The sequence below is a fragment of the Mus musculus genome, chromosome 17 (genome assembly GCF_000001635.26).
Source record: "Mus musculus strain C57BL/6J chromosome 17, GRCm38.p6 C57BL/6J".
Classification (NCBI taxonomy): Eukaryota; Metazoa; Chordata; class Mammalia; order Rodentia; family Muridae; genus Mus; species Mus musculus.
The window spans coordinates 21,224,929-21,244,840 of NC_000083.6; the positions used below are offsets into that span (position 1 = coordinate 21,224,929).

The 19,912-nt window shown below is 39.5% G+C and overlaps 1 protein-coding gene and 1 pseudogene across 1 annotated transcript; one reads left to right on the forward strand and one right to left on the reverse strand.

The window, feature by feature from the left end:
• On the reverse strand, positions 550–1,062 carry Vmn1r-ps147 (vomeronasal 1 receptor, pseudogene 147; annotated as a pseudogene).
• On the forward strand, positions 3,898–4,888 carry Vmn1r234 (vomeronasal 1 receptor 234). Its single transcript, NM_134198.2, has one exon. The coding sequence runs from the start codon at positions 3,898–3,900 to the stop codon at positions 4,885–4,887; it is 990 nt and encodes a 329-aa protein (NP_598959.1). The 3' UTR covers position 4,888.

Below are 19,912 nucleotides of genomic sequence, written 5' to 3' on the forward strand. Positions count from 1 at the left end.
TTTGAGTATGTTGCACGTCCTGTTTGTACCTGTGCAGGGTGATAACCATGAAAATGCTTATTATTGTTTTAAATACTATTAATTTATTAGTTCTAAATATGACTGGGGCAGTGCCTTAATAATTGAGACATGGATCCTATTTAATCAGCTTAGCACAATTACTGGGAGATCACTGGCAGTTTTCTTTATGCAAACTGCCTAAATCCCAGCTTCTCTCCCCAAGTTATTTGCTGTTTAAGTCTGTCCCAGGTTATTTCTAGTCCATTAGTCTGTCCTCAGGATGCACTTCTTCTGGTTCATTTCATCTAGTGGAGACCTCCTGTTCTTATCTTCTCCTTTTTCCTCCTCTTCTCACTCCAGCGTGTTCCCTACCTGTGACCCACGAGCTCAATAACTACTTACCTCTATTCTACCTACTATTGGCTGTAGCCATTTTACTTAACCAATAGCCTTATACTGAGGAGCACAGTTTAAATAACAATGTCAGGTTCACACAATCTGGGTACAACCAAATCGTGGTGTTCACAATTTAGTATTTATATACAACAATCCCCAACAGATTCTGGAACAGAACCTAAGCCCCGCCCCCACACACAGAAAGTCCTGGGGTACTACCAATAGTATGTATATGAAATACCTGACATATACTGGGGGGTTGGTGTATGATACCAATAATCTTCTTTGTTGATATTACTACCATATCCCCATTTTCCACTTACAGACAGGGGAACCATGATATTGAGCATCATGATCAAGACATAGTAGAGGAGCCTGGAGTCGCCTACATACTTGACAGTTTTCACCTCAAACGATGCCAATGGAGAGGCATAGAGATGGCCTGAAGAGGCAGTTGCAGCCAATGAGCACACCACTTCCCAATTTCTGAAGGTAGAAATTTAATTTACATCCAAAACTTCTAAGAAAATTTCTTAACTTCAAATATGACATCACTTCATGTATTTCTCTGGAGGGAATGACTAAGATTCTGACTATGTACCTGTGGGTGAGGATTCCATCTATGTACTTAAGCACATATTTTGTTAAATAAAGGAAGAGGGAATGCCAATGAAGAAAAACTATCTTCTAGTATCCCCATGGGTATCCCAATTATAAGATAAATAAGTTTACCTCCTCAGGGAAGTAAAGACATTCGTAGCTCATTGCCATGCCATCACATGTCAGACCTCAGGATTTCCTGCTTGCTCTCTGTGAGATCTTGCTTTCCTCTCTGGATTAAGAATTACCAGATCAACTTCAACAGTAACCTCTTAATAGAGAAGAATATTAAATTGGCCCTTGTTTTCTATCATTGCTATCAGTGGCAAACAATTTTCAGCTAAGTTTTTTTGTTTCTCAAGGCTCTGTGTCCATTGCTATTGCAGATGAAATAATAATTGCAAGACTGAGGGGAGAGGAGATCAAAGATTAACAGATTCACATTTCAGGCACTGCCCACCATTTAAGGCAACAAACTTACCAAGACTAGAGCACTGAGAATACAATTCTAGAAGAGATAGAGATGTGATTTTCTAACACCTGTCTGGCAATCAGAGTTTATGAAGAAAATACACTAACAACATTCTGGTAAGTCATCACCTGAGTAAAACTGGATCTGAGACTTAAGCTGTTTCATAACAGAGAAAGCAGAATTGCTCCTGAGCAAAGGAAGCACAGCAGCAAGAGACATGTGATTCTAGACATACCCTGATTCTCATGACTGAGCATAAGCTTCACTCATAGAGGCCATTGCCACCTAATCCAAATAGCTATGAAATCTAGTTTTCAAAGTGATCCAGGATTTTTCTTAATCAAGTTTGTTGAGCCTCTAGGACAAGAATCCTAAACAATATTTTCAGAGTTATTAACACTGTACCTATACTCTGCCAAGGTTTGTTTACAAGCTTGTAATGAATATGAAGGAAGTGTCTAGGTTTGTAGAAAAGTGTCTTTCATCTGCGTTATTATTCAGACTTTTTGGAAACTGACACTTTTTTTTTGTTTGTTTGTTTTCCACCTCAAGTGTTTATTTCAGGCAGTGGAATCTAATCCACTAAGCAAGGACAAACACAGCGCACAAAGTACATTAATAATCACGATAGATCAAATTGTATATTGAGTACACATTAACCATAATTTACACATAACTATTCAGTAAGTGCAGAAACACAACTCAGATCCAAAGCAGTCCATTGATGTGTTCTTTAAACCCAGATCGAAAACAGAACACTGTAGGTTGACAGTAACCAGTTCTTTTTTCATTAAATAAACAACTAGTTTTATGGGGGGGGAAATTACAAGAACTCAGCAATGCTGAAGTCTAGTTTGTTTGGTTTGAACGTTACCAGAAAGAGGAAAGTCAATAAGAAAGAAAGGCCTGAGGGAAGAAGGATTGTCAAGCACACGACAGTGTTAAGTAAAAGAGAGGTGTTAAGGGAAAGCAGACTAGAGTGAGGAACAGAGGTCCCTGGCAGTGTGGCCTTGCAGTAGCTCTCAACCAAATTCCCAAGGAACACTTGCTACTGAAACTGACACTTTTATGCACACCGAGATACTTTCTGCACATTCATTACAAACTAGAAATCAAGCCTTGATGGAATATGTGTATAATGTTAGTAGCCCTGAAAAATCTAGTTTAGGATTCTTCTGGTGAAGTGTCAACAAGAATGATTAATGAAAAGCCTGGATAACTTTGAAAACCATGAAAATGAGTCAGGTAAGTGAGATACTAGTAGTAATCATCCGGATAACATTCCCATCTCTAACCAAGAGTCTATTTCTGTCTGTAGCCTTGGTGAGGACATTCAGCAAGAGCTAACACAAAAGTAAACAGTTTGTAGCATCAATTTTCATGGGAGCCACAAAATGTTTTCATCGATTTAAGATGTTCTTTGTTGATAGAGAAGAATATGTGAACATATGAAGTCTCAGAAGACTCCTTTGTTTTCTTTTTCTGGTTACTTAATACTGGTGAAAAAAGTAAGGGCTGATAAGTACACCCGATGAAATGAGTTCTGAAAAAAACTATATCATACGGGACATGCCTGGGTTACAAACATTCAAGTTTGTGTACATAAACTGTTATAAAAATCAGAATGAAAACCTGCTTCAATGCTACTAGCACTACTAAGCTCAGCTAATGACTGGTACATCAGTTCATCCCAGGAAATAAGCATTGTATTTATTCCTTTCTATACATTTTTGCTATTGTGTGATTTCTTTGTTTTATAAGGTGATGCTTTGACCACTGATCAACCAACAAGTCTTGTGATTGTTTGATGTGCTGTTTTTCTTTATATGAAATAAGTGAGTTCTAGGTCAACACCTTTGACTCATGCTGCACTTTATTCATTGCAAAGACATATAATCTTTCAGGACCCTGAGTTTTTTGATAGAATAGCTTATGCACTTCTATCAACAGATCTCAATGTTCACTAATAATTTATATTGGTCTATACCATTAATATTCACAAACCAATGGTTACTTGAAATAGAAAGAAATCATGAAAGTCTAGCCACATGTGACACAATAGGAACATAAGAAATTAGAGGCAAATACTCCACAAGTATACCTGAAAAGCCCAATAAATAACTAGAACTAATGGAGCATGTGAAATGGTTATACACCCAAAATATCACCACCTAGCCAGATATGCCTCTCAGTATCCTGAAACAAGCAAAATTTCTAAATCTCAACTATACTGTATGTAACTCAGATTCCTTCATCTTCACTGATAACCCATTAAGTAATAATATATACCTTATAGGTTTAGAAGGGTCAACTAATTATACATTGTTTTTCTTAGAAATCTAGGATCTATACATTTAAAAAATCACAGTGAATCACTTATTAATTCTAGTGAGAATAACTTGCATGGCAAATGCCAGGTTTTAAGTAACATGAAGCAAGTAGTCCATGCCTACCTCCTCATGCAGAATCCTCGGGATCAGGCAGAAGGGTCTCATCAAATCACTTCTGGTGATATGGCTATAGGGGTTATTTTGGTATCACAGACTGTTGCTGGAGTTTTGGGCAATTCGTGTCTCCTCTACAATTATATAGTGCTTTACTTCAAATCATACAAATTAAAGCACATGGACTGGATTTTGATGCACTTGATTGTGTCCAACTTCTTAACTCTCCTATGTAAAGGTGTTCCACAAGCAATGGCAGCTTTTGGTTTTCAATGTTTCTTCAATGATTTTGAGTGCAAACTACTTTCCTACCTTCATAGGGTGGGAAGAGGCGTGTCATTCGGCAGTGCATGCTTATTGAGTGTCTTCCAGGTCATCACTATCAGCCCAGAGGATGCCATTTGGACAATCTTAAAAAAAAAAGCACCCAAGTGCATCAGCTCTTCCCTATACTTGACTTGGATTCTATCTCTCCTTTTTAGCATTGTTTCCCTTAAGTATATGTCTGCAAAATTGTGCAATGTTAACAACACAAATCTCAAGGACTTGGGTTACTGTTCTTCTCTTTCTTTTGACAAAACTGCTGAAGTACTGCATGCAGCACACGTGATTATCCCTGGTGCTGTGTGCATGTTTTTCATGCTGTGCTCCAGTGGTTCCATGGTTCTCATTTTGCACAGGCACAGGCAGAGGATGGAACATATGATTAGGAGCAATATTTTCCCTAGATCCAGCCATGAGTCCAGAGCAACACAAACCATTCTTCTCCTAGTGAGTACCTTTGTATGTTTCTATACACTCTCCACACTTTTAACTATTTGTTTAAACTTTTTAGTTAATCTTACCTGGCATCTAGTGAGTATCCATGCAATATTCTCAATGTGTTTTGCTTCTGTAAGCCCCTACTTGCTCATGAGACATGGTTCCAGCACATCCATCCATTGCTTTGCTTGGGTAAACTATCAAAAATCCTAAAGGTCATCCTATGTATTCCAAACACTTATGGAATTCTGACATTAATTATCATGCTCAGAGAAATGTTTGTATTCAATAGGAATATTATTATATTTTGTATAACAATATTTAGTGCTAAAGGTATGTGTATGTTTTTGCTTGTTTTTTTTCATATAAGAACAAGTCAGCACATATTTACTGAAATTGTGTTTACTATCCATCAAGAAATACCACTGGAAGACAGCACAGAACATATCAATCACAAGGTATAGAAGGATGCAAATAATTGTGAATTTTAGAAACTGAAATAATGATAACTACAACAATAACAAATTGCTTTCAAACAAAATGCATTTCATATTGGCTTTTCTTTCTGGGGCATGAGTGAAAATGAAAATAAACTGAAATTCTTTCATTGCTCTCCCTATGTTTCATATTAGTGGTGTTAGTTAAAATAACCTTGTAACTAATGCCCACAATATTTCACTTGAGTCCATGCAATATGATTTTGTCTTGCTGGAAATTGGGTGGAAATATGGAGGGTGCTCATCACCATGTGATATATGCTTTATGCCATCCATACAACTTTTTTGTTTGTTTGTTTGTTTGTTTGTTTGTTTGTTTGTTTTTGAGACAGGGTTTCTTTGTGTAGCCCTGGCTGTCCTGAAACTCACTCTATAGACTAGGTTGGTCTCTGCCTCCCAATTGCTGGGATTAAAGGTGTGCACCACCACTGTCCAGCACAACTTTTTTCTATATGTGGATTTTCACTACTTTTAATTGCTTACATAGTGATGTACACATAATTGGAATTTAAATTAAATGCATACTACGGTTGAAAACAGTCAAAATCTAAAATAATTGAATGAGTATCAAAAATGTTAAATTAGGACATGACAAGCTTGAATTCCTTTCCTAGATTAAATTTTCAGTTATTAGTTTGTATCTCTGAAGCATTCATGAATGTCAGTTTTCTTGTTGTTAAGAACATTTCCCAGTAAAAGTACACTGTGCATGGAACTTCAACCTTGGAAATGACTATTCCATTTTCCATCATGCTTTTCCTTGGTTAGAATCAAGATCTCACAGGTGGAGTTGTTACCTGTACTGTGGCTGCAAAGAACTGGGTCTGACAACAACCAAACAAGCATCAGGAAGGAATTTCAGGGATTTTACCTCTCAATACAACTTTCAGCCAAGGATTAATTGTGGCTGTTTGCTACTGATTGTCTTCATAGTACAGTAGATTCCTCTAAATTGAAACATTCTCTCAGGAAGAAGTATGGGGGAGATGAGGTCCCTGGAATCAGGAAGAAGACAATTTTTCCTTGTCTGTGAAAGAAGAAACTTGCAAGGATCGCAAGATCCTCTCTTCAGTGCTATTAAACAATAAGTCAACTGTTGTGGGTGGTGGCTTCTGTTTCTTTCTGCCTAGAGGAAATTGGTAGACAGGTGAGAATTCTAAAAAGCCATAAAAAAGCTTCAGCATGGCCTTTTCAATCTCTGTGTTTCTGTTAGTGATGTAGTTGCTTTTCTTCTCTTCCTGTTACTGTTGTGATGGCTAACAGAATACTTAAAGTTTAAACTTACTTTATGAGAAGCCACAAGGTAAAAACGCTTCCATCATGAAAGTTCCTAGCTTATACAAGGTATAACCTGGCAGCCGATTCCATTTTGTCTCAGACACTGAAGACTATTCGAAAAAATTGTCTGCTATGCTTTTTATTAATTATTTTATTTATTTATATCCCAAATGCTGTATCCTCTCACAAAGTTCGTCTTCCCATCCTCCATCCTCTTTGCCTCTGAGACGGTACCCAACCCTGGTATCCCCCTACCCTAGTTTATCAAGTCTTTACAGGATTAGGTGTATACTCTAGCACTGAGACAAGGCAAGGCAGACCTCTGCAACATATGTACCAGGGTCTATGGTCCAGCCCATGTATGCTCTTGAAAGAAAGATGAAATTTCAAGACCTGTAAGTCATATAAAGTACTCAGAAATTGTGGAAAGCCGCAATATACATGCCGTCACTAGATGGTGCTAAACCTCCATCGTGCCAAACCGATCTCTCAGTTTAGATTGAGCTCATGGTGCACAGCTGCAAGAGCAAAAGCCCGCCTAAAGTCACCAGCCCATTTCCGGGGCACCTGTCCATCTCCCTGGGCACTAGCCCAACCCCTGGGGGCTTTAGCCTATCCCCAGGGGGCATGAGTATCGTGGGTGTAGCTACCGGTCCTAGTTTAGACTCGTCACACCTTAAGGGTATTTAAGCCACACACTTTCTGAGCCTTCTTTGTCTACCTCAATATTTTATGAAGTAAGTTAACCACGGAAGAATCTGGCGTGTCCTGTGTTTATTTCCTGCGGGACGGGGATAAGCTCAGGATAAGAAATTGCTGATTGTTTGTGAGCCTAGAGGCTGCCTGGGGCTGAGAACAAAGAAGAACAAACCCAGGCATGCCCCCATCATTAAAGCATTCCTGGGAACAGCTTGGCCATAAAGATAAAGAGGAATGTCAGGACATAACAGGGCTATCTGAACTGAGTCAACAACCATCTGGCCCGGCACCTCCCTCTGCCCATTGCCCGTTGGCACAGTTTAAAGTCATAAATTAACCAGATACTCTGCTAGCATTAAAAAAAAAAATCCAAATCACAGAACTCTGACACCCTGGCCTGCACGTATTCTTTTGCTGACATGTAATTTTTCTGCTGATGTTTGAATAAGCCAATAGTGTGTCACTATGCTGAATTCCCCACCTCTAAGCCTTTTACCTCATAAAAACTCCTAGCTTTCGAGCCTCAGGGTCAAATCCTCTGTCTCGTGCTTGAGATACTTTTTGACCCGGATCTCTGCCATTAAACTGCCTCGTGTGTTTGCAGAAAGAAGGATTGTCATGTTTCTTTGGGTGTGCTCTCTCTCCTGAGACTAGAGTGGGGGTCCCCGAAAGGAGGTCTTACACTCTTAGGTTGGTGACTTAGTCTCTGGGACTTCCCACAGGTCCAGGTTAGTTTACACTGTTGGTCTTCCTGTGGAGTTGGATCCCCTTCCGTTCCTTCAATCCTTCCATCTGGGTTCCTGATCTCAGGCCAATGCTTGGCTATGAGTATCTGCATCTGTCTCAGTCAGAAGCTGTTTGAGTCTCTCAGGGGACAGCCATGTTACGTTCCTCTGTACAAGCACAATACCGCATCAGTAATAGTGTTAGAGATTATTGCTTGCCCATGAGATGGATCCCAAATTAGGCCTGTCACTGGTCAGCCATTCCATCAGTCTCTGCTTCACTTTTGTCCCTGCAATTCTTTTAGACAGGAACAATTTGGGGTTGGCAATTTTGTTGTTCTACAAAAGAATGGGTCACAAGGATAACTGCTATTTCTGCTTTTGTAATCAAGGTTGCTTACTCTACTAAAGTGTAGCCATATGTTTTTTTTCCCATGTAAGCCCTGGATTGCTATGGCATTTAAAGCTGGGTCTTGGCTTGTTCTGAGAATTAGGCCCTACACCAGGAAACATAAATTTTCACTAGTTTCATTTTGGTGTCAGAGTACAGCTACAACAGTTTTCTATTTTGTGGGATAATTTTAGAAGGGCTGTTTGTTCTTCTTTCTCAGACATGGTGAGTCCCTTTTAGTCTGAAGAAATTAAATAGTGACACTGTTTCTGAAGAAACATGAGCAAATATCTATTTACCCCGGAGAGGAAACAAATTTCAGAACAAAGTTTTAGAATTGTGTTTAGACTATTTTGTGATAGGCTCTTCCTGGGGAACTTAAATACACATAGAAAGCAAACCCACAAAAATCCTTGTATCTTGGAAAACAAATTGATTTTTTTTTAGGACCACTAAAAGAAGTATGGAAAAGGGATTGCTTACAGTGTTGTGGTCTGGAGTCATTCAGTGTTTCACCAATATGACAACAAAAAGCTTTAGAATCCTTCTAAGTCTATGATCACCTTCCTCATGATGGAATGGATATTTCAATTCAGAGGAAACAGTAAAAAACTCATTTCCTTTTTTCTAGCTCTTATTGTATTTCTCCCTTTCTTATTCAGTATAGCAGCAATTTGGAGGAGTGATGTGTGTGAATATATATATATATATATATATATATATATATATATATATACACACATATACACATACACACACACACACACATACTTGTATGTGTGTTTCTGAAGGTCATACAGGAGGAACAACAAACACCTTTAAAACTCAAGGAATATGGCACATTAGTTAGCACAACTAAGATAGGTATGCCTCAGAGGCACATTCTTGAGTACTATGTATCCAGTGGCCTTTGTGTTCTGGAGTTTTTCTCTGCTTGTTTCTTTCACATCCAACTTAATGTAAGAATTATACAAAATCTGTAAGTGGTCTCCATCCCTTCACTGAACATTATCATTGGCAATTACAATAATGATACTTGAAAATTTTCAAGCATTGCTGCAGGAGCAAATTAATGACTCAATCACCACCCCTGTAAAGAACATAGACATGTAGATTGTTAGTAATGGCCATCTCACTTAGTATGCATTTGGAAAGATAAAATTGTTAGTGAAGTTAGTTAGGGTGTTTTTGCTAGTGACTGTGAAATAGAAAATCTTAGGGAGAAATTTGAAGTTCAAAAATGCACACTCTCTTTTTAAAAAAAACTTTTTATTGAAGATTTTATTTATTTATATTTCAAATGTTATCCCCTTTCCTGATTTCCCCGCTGCAAATTCTCCATCCCATCCCTCTCCCCCTGCTTTTATGAGGGTGATCCCACCCACCCACTCACCCACTCCAACCTCACCGCCCTAGTGGTACCTTACACTGGGGCACAAGCCTTTACAGGGCCGAGGACATCCCTTCCCATTGATGCTAGATAAGGCCATCCTCTGCTACATTAGCAACTGGAGCCATGGTCCCTCCATGTGTAGTCTTTGGTGGTTTAGTCCATGGGAACTGTGGGGAAGTCTGTTTGGTTGATATTGTTTTTCTTCCTATGGGGTTGTAAACCCCTTCAGCTTCTTTAGTCCTTCACCTATCTCCCTCATTGTGGTCCCCGTGCTCAGTCCAAGGCTGCAAGCATCCTCATCTGTCTGTAAAGGCTCTGGCAGAGTCTCTCCGGGACATCGATATCAGGCTCCTGTCAGCAAGCACTTGGCATCAGCAATAGTGTCTGGGTCTGATGTCTGCATATGTGATAGATTCCCAAGTGGGGCAGTTTCTGGATGGCCTTTCCTTCAGTCACTGCTCCACTCTTTGTCCCTGTATTTCTTTTAGACGGTAGCAGTTCTGGGTCAAAGTTTTGGAGGTGGGTAGGTGGCCCCATTCCTCAACCTGGAGGCCATGCTGCACCACTGGATGTTGGCAGCGATCCTGTTTGAATATTAGCTGACTTGTCAGCCATAAGTGCTTACTTACAAAGTCTTGGCCTCTGTGGGAAAGTACTAGTCCACCTGAGTACAAATAGACACAGATCTGGAAGTCAGCAGAGAAAAAAATAGCTATCAATCTTGTAGATAGATGCGTAATAACCCTTTCTGCTCTGATCTTCCTGCTGAACTATTTACCCAGTCACTATTCTGTTCCTGGGAATAGGTGCATTACCCAGAGACAAAGCAACCCCCCTACATTCCCCTCCTGTTCCTATGAGTATATAACCTGTGTGGGAAAAATAAAAATTTGTCAGCTTGAACAGAAACTAGTCTTGCTGTCTGTTCTTTGTGTTTCTTTGTGCCCCATTCTCTTCCAGGTGGCCCCTCAAGTCCCTGTTCGACTGTCCTGCTGGTCTGGACAACTGGATATGGTCTCTACAGGTTCTCCCTCCTCTTCATTGGGTATTTCAGCTAATGCCATCACTGTTGGGTCCTGGGAGCCTCTTTCTTTTCTGGTGTCTATGACTTTCTGGTGGCTACCCCAGTTCCCCATCCCCCATTGCTACACACCTCTGTTCAATTTCCTGTGCATTCACAGAGAGCCTCTGTGCATTCCCCCATCCCCTCTTATACCTGATTAGACATCCTTTTCCCCATTTCCCTCTATTTCTCATAAGTCCCTCCCACCCTCTACTTCCGTAATTATTTTGTTCCCTCTTCTAAATAGGACTGAAGCATCCACACATACTCTTAATAGTTGACCTAGAGACATTTTGAGGTCAGGGAACAAAACTATTGGAAGACTAACTAGCACTGGCTAATGTGAATTTTACTGAGACAGGCCTGTCAACTTAGGTGGTAATTAATGTCTTGATACATTTTTGCCTCAGCTTCCTTGTGTGATATATTAAAAGTCGATGATGAGTAGATGTGCATTCTTATGACTTAAAGAAGAAATGACTATTTTTTTATATAAAAGTTTAGATTTGTGATTCATTTAAGATTTTTATAAATCACTTTATAAGTTAAAATTACATAATTGATTCTTTCTTTGTAACTGTAATTTCCTATCTGCTGGCAACAGAAATTGGCAACTGAAAAAGTTACTTTGATTGCTTACACTGTTAGCCTATAACAAGTTATTTAGATATGAATGTACTTGGAGTCTTGAGAAAAATTTGTTTTCTTTACTTCTGCTATGTAATGTGAAAGTATTAGGGAACATACTGTTTTTCACACTTATTCCCTAGAGGAAAAATAAAATGGGCATTTTAATGTACAAAATATATATCACATTGTAATTCTATACTGCTTGCCAGATTTTACTGGTACATATAAGCTGTAGGAAAGAAAAAGCAGTGGCTCGAGCCTACTCGTTGGAGTTTGCTCTATCCACTCATGATGTGAATGTGTATTTGTATGTATGTATGTATGTATGTATGTATGTATGTATGTTTGTATGTGTCTTAGTCAGGGTTTCTATTACTACACAAACATCATGACCAAGAAGCAAGTTGGGGAGGAAAGGGTTTATTTGGCTTACACTTCCATGCTGCTGTTCATCACCAAAGGAAGTCAGGACTGGAACTCAAGCAGGTCAGAAAGCAGGAGCTGATGCAAAGGTCATGGAGGGATGATCTTTACTGGCTTGCCTCCCCTGGCTTGGTCAGCCTGCTCTCTTATAGAACCCAAGACTACCAGCCCAGGGATGGTCCCACCCACAAGGGGCCTTTTCCCCTTGATCACTAATTGAGAAAATGCCTTACAGTTGGATCTCATGGAGGCATTTCGTCAACTGAAGCTCCTTTCTCTGTGATAACTCCAGCTGTGTCAAGTTGACACAAAACAAGCCAGTACAGTATGTATGTATGTATGTATGTATGTATGTATGTATGTATGTATGTATATATGTATGTGTACTGGCTAATTTTGTGTCAACTTGACCCAAGCTGGAATTATCACAGAGAAAGGAGCTTTAGTTGGGGAAATGCCTCCACAAGATTCAGCTGTAAGGCATTTTCTCAATTAGTGATCAAGGAGGGAGGTCCCCTTGTGGGTGGTACCATCCCTGGGCTGGTAGTCTTAGTTCTATAAGAGAGCAGGCTGAGCAAGCCAGGGGAAGCAAGCCAATAAAGAATATCCCCCCATGGCCTCTGCATCAGCTCCTGCTTTCTGACCTGCCTGAGTTGCAGTCCTGACTTCCTTTGGTGATGAACAGCAGTATGGAAGTGTAAGCTGAATAAACCCTTTCCTCCCCAACTACTTCTTGGTCATGATGTTTGTGCAGGAATAAAAATCCTGACTAAGACAGTACATATGTATGTATGTATGTATGTATGTATGTATGTATGTATATGTGAAGTTGTTGACACTTGTTCTTTAGAGCTTGCTGGTTAGAGCTTGTTGAAGTTTGCTTCATTCATCCAGTATGTGTGAGTGTGCATGTGTGTGTGTGTGTGTGTGTGTGTGTGTGAATCTTTCTACCTTTTTTTCTTTTAACTGGCATTTTGCAGTCCTCAACAAGTTTTTTCTATGACCTATTGCAAGCCCGCAAAGACTTTTTCACCAGTTTCTTGCAGCTCCTAAAGAAATTCTTTCTCAACTACCCAGGGAGTATTCTTGCTGGCCTATTCAATTGCCAGCACTACACCCTGCCTCAGTTTACCCTGGTCTTTGACAGCTGTTCAATTTTGTTGATAGTAGGAAACTACTTCATGGCAGCACTTCTTCTCAGAAACGTGGCATGATATCTTTTGAGACCAAAAACTAACCATAGCACACACCACACTAGTAGTTTCTCTCCATGAGTTAGCTAATACCAAAAGTAATATTTGGGTGAATATACAAGAGTTTGAGCAGCATTTTGAAAGGCCCATCATATCTCATTGACAAAATAACAGTGCTTCTGTCTCCACTGAGGTCAATGCTCTGGATAGCCAAAGGTCTTTTCCATGGTTTCTTGTGTAAGATTGGGTTATATTTGGGCCTAAGATTATGTAGGCCCCAAATCCAACCAAAAATCAGTTGTGTGCAGAAAAACAGTCGGCAACATGTCTCATCTTCTCTCTCTCTCTCTCTCTCTCTCTCTCTCTCTCTCTCTCTCTCTCTCTCCCCTAATACCCAACCTACCAGACTTATCCACAACTTTGCAGAACATTTGTGGCAGTCTTCATTGTCATTACCTATTCCTGATTCCATCTCCTGTGGATCTTACATTTTTTCATTCTCACCTTCCTCTTCCAATTTATTGCTTTTTTCCCAGGTATTCTCTGGCAACTCATAGGTCATGCATGCCAGAAAACAAGGTAAGATGCCTGCAGATCTTCTCTTTTCTCTTTGTCTCCACAGATCCTCTTGTCTCATTACCATCTTTGCAGCAAACCCTGTACCATAGCCTTTCCTGTATTCTTGCTACCATCTACTGTTGATCCCACAGAACCTCCAATTCTAAATTGTTTCTTGTCACTCATTGCTTTTTACCAGGTCCCAATCCTAGTAGTAGGCACCTCCTGTTAATGCCAGAGCAGATTGTAAAAGGTAGGAAGTAGGATGAAGTTGGACCCATACCTCTTCTACTGCACATAAGATCCATTTACCCAGTTTTATACCTAAATCTGTAGCAGGGAATCTGCTCACTGACTGAATCTATCCCCAAAGAATCACAAAAAAACCTTTGCCTCTGAATTTCCTTCAAACAACTCATTCCAAATACCAGCCTCCAAAACAAGCAGGCATTTCATGAACACACCAATAGAGCAGGACAGAAAAATAGGGAACATACACTAATCATGCTCTCTGAAAATATAGGGAGAAAATAAAAACCTAGGAACCACCCCCCCAAAAAAAATCAAAGAAAATGAAAAGCCAGAATTGAACACCCAGACTAATAATAACCCCAAACTAAGATGTTTAAACTTAAAAACAAAATCAATCAACAACATCCAGGGCAATATGTTTCTTGTATGACTCAATCATCCTACCACAGCAGGACCTGAACATCTTCCAACATATTCAATGCTCAAGAAATATAACCTTATAACCAGCTATGAACATAGCAGAGGTCTATAAAGAGAAAATAAATGCATACCTTAAAGAAATATGAGAAATTGTTACCAAACAATGTGCAAAATTAAAACAATATCTTTTAAAATACTAGGAATGCATAAAAACTGACAGAATGAATAAATCCCTTAAATATCTAAGAAAACACAAGGCACCAAACTATCCACAAGACCTCCAACACAAATTTTGTCCTGCCTACAGAAAGGGCAAGGATAAAGATAGAGCAGGGTAAAGGAATGGCTAACCAATGACTGGCCCAACTTGAGGCCCATCCCATGGGAGAAATCCAACACCTGACACTATTAATGATATGCTTGGAGACAGTATCCTAGCATAACTGTCTTCTGAGTGGCATCATCCAGAAGCTGAGGGGAACAACTGTACAGACATAGAACCAAATATTAGACAGAGATCAGAAGGCTTGTTGAGTAGTGGAAAGACTGTGGAAGACAGATTGGTCAAGAATACTATAAGAAGACCTACAGAGTCAACTGACCTGGTCCCATGGAGGATCACAGATACTAAAACACCAACAAAAGATCATGAATTTGCCTGATATAGGCCCCCTACAAATTTTTAGTGGATGTGCATATTGATCTTCATGTGTGTCCCCTAACAATTGGAATGGAGCTATCTCTAATTTTGTTGTCTGCTTTGGATCTCTTTCCTTTAGCTGGGCTCTCTTGTCTAGCCTCTGTTGGAACTTAATTCTTCTGTGACTTGATGTGGTCCCATATTCTGCCTCTTTGCTGCCATTATTTTGACACTGCCAATTCACTGGCTTAAGGATTATTGGGCCAAGTTTGGAACAGGAGGTCTACCTTCTGTGTTTTTACTTGGCACATCAGATGTCATTGAATGCTAGATTGAGGAGGATGAAGCATCTGGGAGTGGATCCATAGGATAGACCTTTCATCTCACCAGGAATGCCAGGAGTGTTATAGTTCCTAAATGGTGAATAAAGGGATTCAAGCATTCTACAAGGGGTGGATAGCTGAGTCCACTGTCTGAGGTGGCTGTGGTGGAAGTAATGGAGGTGGCAGCAGTGTCAGTAGCTAATGCTCTGAGGAAAGCCTCTGAAGGCAACAAGAACCTAGTCAAGCCAGCAGGTTCAAGACCAAGTGATTAGTACTCAGGTTAGAGAGCATTCCCATAACTGTACCAGCTCAAAAAAGACAGCCATTCTCAAACATTTCCTTGGTGAAATAACTTGTGTGCTTTATTCCGTGTGGACAGGATTATATGAACCTTGGGGAATGGAATGTGATTTGGGGGCATATGATTTCTATTGTCTGTGACTAAGATGTGTTGTTCTGTTTGCCTGGGGGAAAACTGCAGGGGCTGCATTATATGACTGACTGCCAGTGGTCACCTCAGTCGAGGGGTAATGGTTCCATGTTCCAGAGCAGGCACACTGAGCAGGAAGGCTAGAGCTCTACTCCTGCTGTCTCAGACTTCTGAGATTCCTGGAGTTTGAACATGTCCTACTCCACCACTTCACAGCAATAGAAACCTTAAGACAAGTTGGAACCAGCATAATGGAGTATTGAGAGACAGAACTGACAGTGTTTTGGGTATACTTGTGAAAATACCTACCAACTTTGGGCTAGAAATGTCATTGGGAAGTCAGAAAAGTCATCTCTACTAGCTGTTATGTGGAGTTTGGCAGTTAAGGATGTGGAAAGCAATGTTTCTGTAGTTTCAAAGTAAAGTTTAAAATATTTTTCAAACTCATTTGCTATTTTTGATTTTATATTCTGTCATTTTGGTTAGATAGGACTGAAGTCAGCCATGATTAATCAAAGAGCAGTGCCAATGTGAATGCATAACATTAATGGAGCAGTTAATGGTAGTTAGCTGGAGCTAAGAAACAAGCTTGATTAAGAAGAGAGTAGCATCACTGAGATGAAATCTTGAATGTTTTTCCCTCGGTGTCAGCACAAAAAAGCTGTGTTCCAAACCTGGCCACTGTTTTATCCTGTGTTGACAGCCAACTTTGGTCATCTAAGAATCACCCAGTGGTACTGATTTTGATGACATGAAGGGGACAAGAAGATCATCTGAGGCTTGTCACTCCATTCATGAAGGCACTATCTCAATGTTAGTTGAAGGCACGAGTCTGAGTCATGCATAGAAATTGAGATCCATTCAGCAGCCTCTTGCATGACCTCTACTGCAGCTGTAAAAACAATTTGCAGTTTCCCACTACATCTTGGAAAGATGCAATGTTAAGCCCAGCACAGATCAAAAAAGAGTGGAGTTATGTGAAAACATGCTCTACAGTATACCAGAGCAATCAATTCAATTCTGATTGCATATGCTCAGCATCATGACTTTGATTTTTCATTGCTTACATCTGGCAAGAATCCCAGGTTGAGCCCCCAAAGTACATCTCATATATATTTATTTGCATTGTAGATATGTATGCAGAATATGCCAAGACATAGAATAAGCTTGATGATTTACCCCAGCACATTGTACATGCACTATTACTTCTGTGAAATGTTGTTTTTTTCTAACTTTTATCAGTTCTTTGTGAATATAAAACAAGTTATTTTTATCAGATTTACACTTTCCCCACATGCTTCTTTGCCTATACAAAGTTGTATTTGCCCTACATAAAGCACCCACTAAAAAGTACAGTTTATGGTTAGTTAGAGTAAATCCAAAGAAACATTATTAGAGAACTAAGGTCTGAAATCTACTATAACCTAGACTCTCCTACTATGACAATTTTGATTTCCAACTGATATTGACACCTGGTTTTTAAAGTGTGGACAGTTTTTTCAAACACATCTGCTGATCATTTCCCATTCCCATTCAGGTATCTTCCCATGCGCTTTAATCTTCCTTGAAGCTTGTCCTACTGTGTCTCCATGCATGCAGGGAAAGTCCTGGGGTGGGGCAGGGAGTAAAATACTGAGTCGTTCTGAGCAGAAACTGTGTCTGGTGATTGAATGCCAAGTTCTCTTTAACTCAGAACACTGGAAAACAGAAATTGTATCCATTATGAGTTTGAGCTCATGATAAGCCTTATTCCCTCTTAAAGTTTGTCAGACCCAATTAGGTTAAAGATCACATTGGCATTATGCCTTCTCAAAACCATAAGTCGTATGTATATCACCTTCTTTATTGTTTAAAATTATCTCATTTTTTCTCACAAAATTCATCTAATATGCTAATTCAATCAATGATGCAGTGAGCTCAAGAGAACAATGTATTTTTTAACATGCTACAAGTACAATAATAAATCGTCAATTATATAAAACCTTATCAAATATATGGTATATAGAAATAGATTGTTTAATTGTTATAATAGCAATACATTTCATGGCAATACAGAGCAATATGTACATATGGCACCCATGGTATTAGTATTTACCAATCTTCCCCATTGATAAAAAGTAATATCTGCTTATACATTAGTTAGCAGTTCAATATGTCATAAATTTAATGGTAATGATGTATACTCTTTCAAAATTAACCTTGTGTTATTTCTTACCAAAATAATTAAACCCTAGAATAAAATAATGCTGTTGAAAGGTGCATATTTGTAACTATAGCATAATTATTAATAAATCATTGTGTATCTATGTCTGAACTCAACAATTTTTTATCACTACACAATGGTCATGAGACAGGTTTCAGTCCTATTTTCATCTATGTATTAGGATAATTCAATTTTCCCTAATAATAAATTTTAAAAGGTGGTATTTCTTATTGCAAAATTCATACAAAATCAGATTAAAAGAGTCTAATTGTATAAAAACATCTCATTGTTTTGCTTTTAATTTCACACTAACCTAAATTTTGTTAGATATTATATGCATCTTTGTATTTTTTGCTACTGACTTTAGTCAGTTTAAAGTCTTAATTTCATCATTAGTGAAGCAGGAATTCACAAACATTTAATTCATATATATTTCTCTCACTTCCCTATATATGTATTATATCAACCAGGGTAGTACTAGTCTATTTATTATGACAAGTGGGAAAATATGTGCTGCCTTCGTATCTGGTACCTGTACAACACAGCATCTCCAAAGCTAAAAGCCAACCTTAAAATAAAACCTTTTTTTTTCATTTTTTATTAGGTATTTAGCTCATTTACATTTCCAATGCTATACCAAAAGTCCCCCATACCCACCCACCCCCACTCCCCTACCAACCCACTCCCCCTTTTTGGCCCTGGCGTTCCCCTGTACTGGGGCATACAAAGTTTACGTGTCCAATGGGCCTCTCTTTCCAGTGATGGCCGATTAGGCCATCTTTTGATACATATGCAGCTAGAGTCAAGAGCTCCGGGGTACTGGTTAGTTCATAATGTTGTTCCACCTATAGGGTTGCAGATCCCTTTAGCTCCTTGAGTTCTTTCTCTAGCTCCTCCATTGGGAGCCCTGTGATCCATCCATTAGCTGACTGTGAGCATCCACTTCTGTGTTTGCTAGGCCCCGGCATAGTCCCACAAGAGATAGCTACATCTGGGTCCTTTCAATAAAATCTTGCTAGGGTATGCAATGGTGTCAGCGTTTGGATGCTGATTATGGGGTGGATCCCTGGATATGGCAGTCTCTACATGGTCCATCCTTTCATCTCAGCTCCAAACTTTGTCTCTGTAACTCCTTCCATGGGTGTTTTGTTCCCAATTCTAAGGAGGGGCATAGTGTCCACACTTCAGTCTTCATTCTTCTTGAGTTTCATGTGTTTAGCAAATTGTACCTTATATCTTGGGAATCCTAGGTTTGGGGCTAATATCCACTTATCAGTGAGTACATATTGTGTGAGTTCCTTTGTGAATGTGTTACCTCACTCAGGATGATGCCCTCCAGGATCATCCATTTGGCTAGGAATTTCATAAATTCATTCTTTTTAATAGCTGAGTAGTACTCCATTGTGTAGATGTACCACATTTTCTGTATCCATTCCTCTGTTGAGGGGCATCTGGGTTCTTTCCAGCTTCTGGCTATTATAAATAAGCCTGCTATGAACATAGTGGAGCATGTGTCCTTCTTACCAGTTGGGGCATCTTCTGGATATATGCCCAGGAGAGGTATTGCTGGATCCTCTGGTAGTACTATGTCCAATTTTCTGAGGAACCGCCAGACTGATTTCCAGAGTGGTTGTACAAGCCTGCAATCCCACCAACAATGGAGGAGTGTTCCTCTTTCTCCACATCCACGCCAGCATCTGCTGTCACCTGAATTTTTGATCTTAGCCATTCTGACTGGTGTGAGGTGGAATCTCAGGGTTGTTTTGATTTGCATTTCCCTGATGATTAAGGATGTTGAACATTTTTTCAGGTGCTTCTCTGTATACTGAGCGACTAACTATAGATTGGAAATTTGGTTTCACACACTACAACTTGTGCCTACATCTTCAGGCTCAGCACACAAGAACCAACTACATGGCATTCCGTGGGGTGGCCATAGGAATGAACTTTTTACCACAGACTGGTTTGAGTGAGTCTTTGACAATCCTTTTCTCCTCTATCATTACCTGTTGATTGACCTGATGTGCTTCTGGTTACCATGCACAGAGAATGGATTTTTGCTTTCCTACCTTCACAGAGTAGGAAGGCATGTGTTCATGAATTACAACAATTCCACAAGG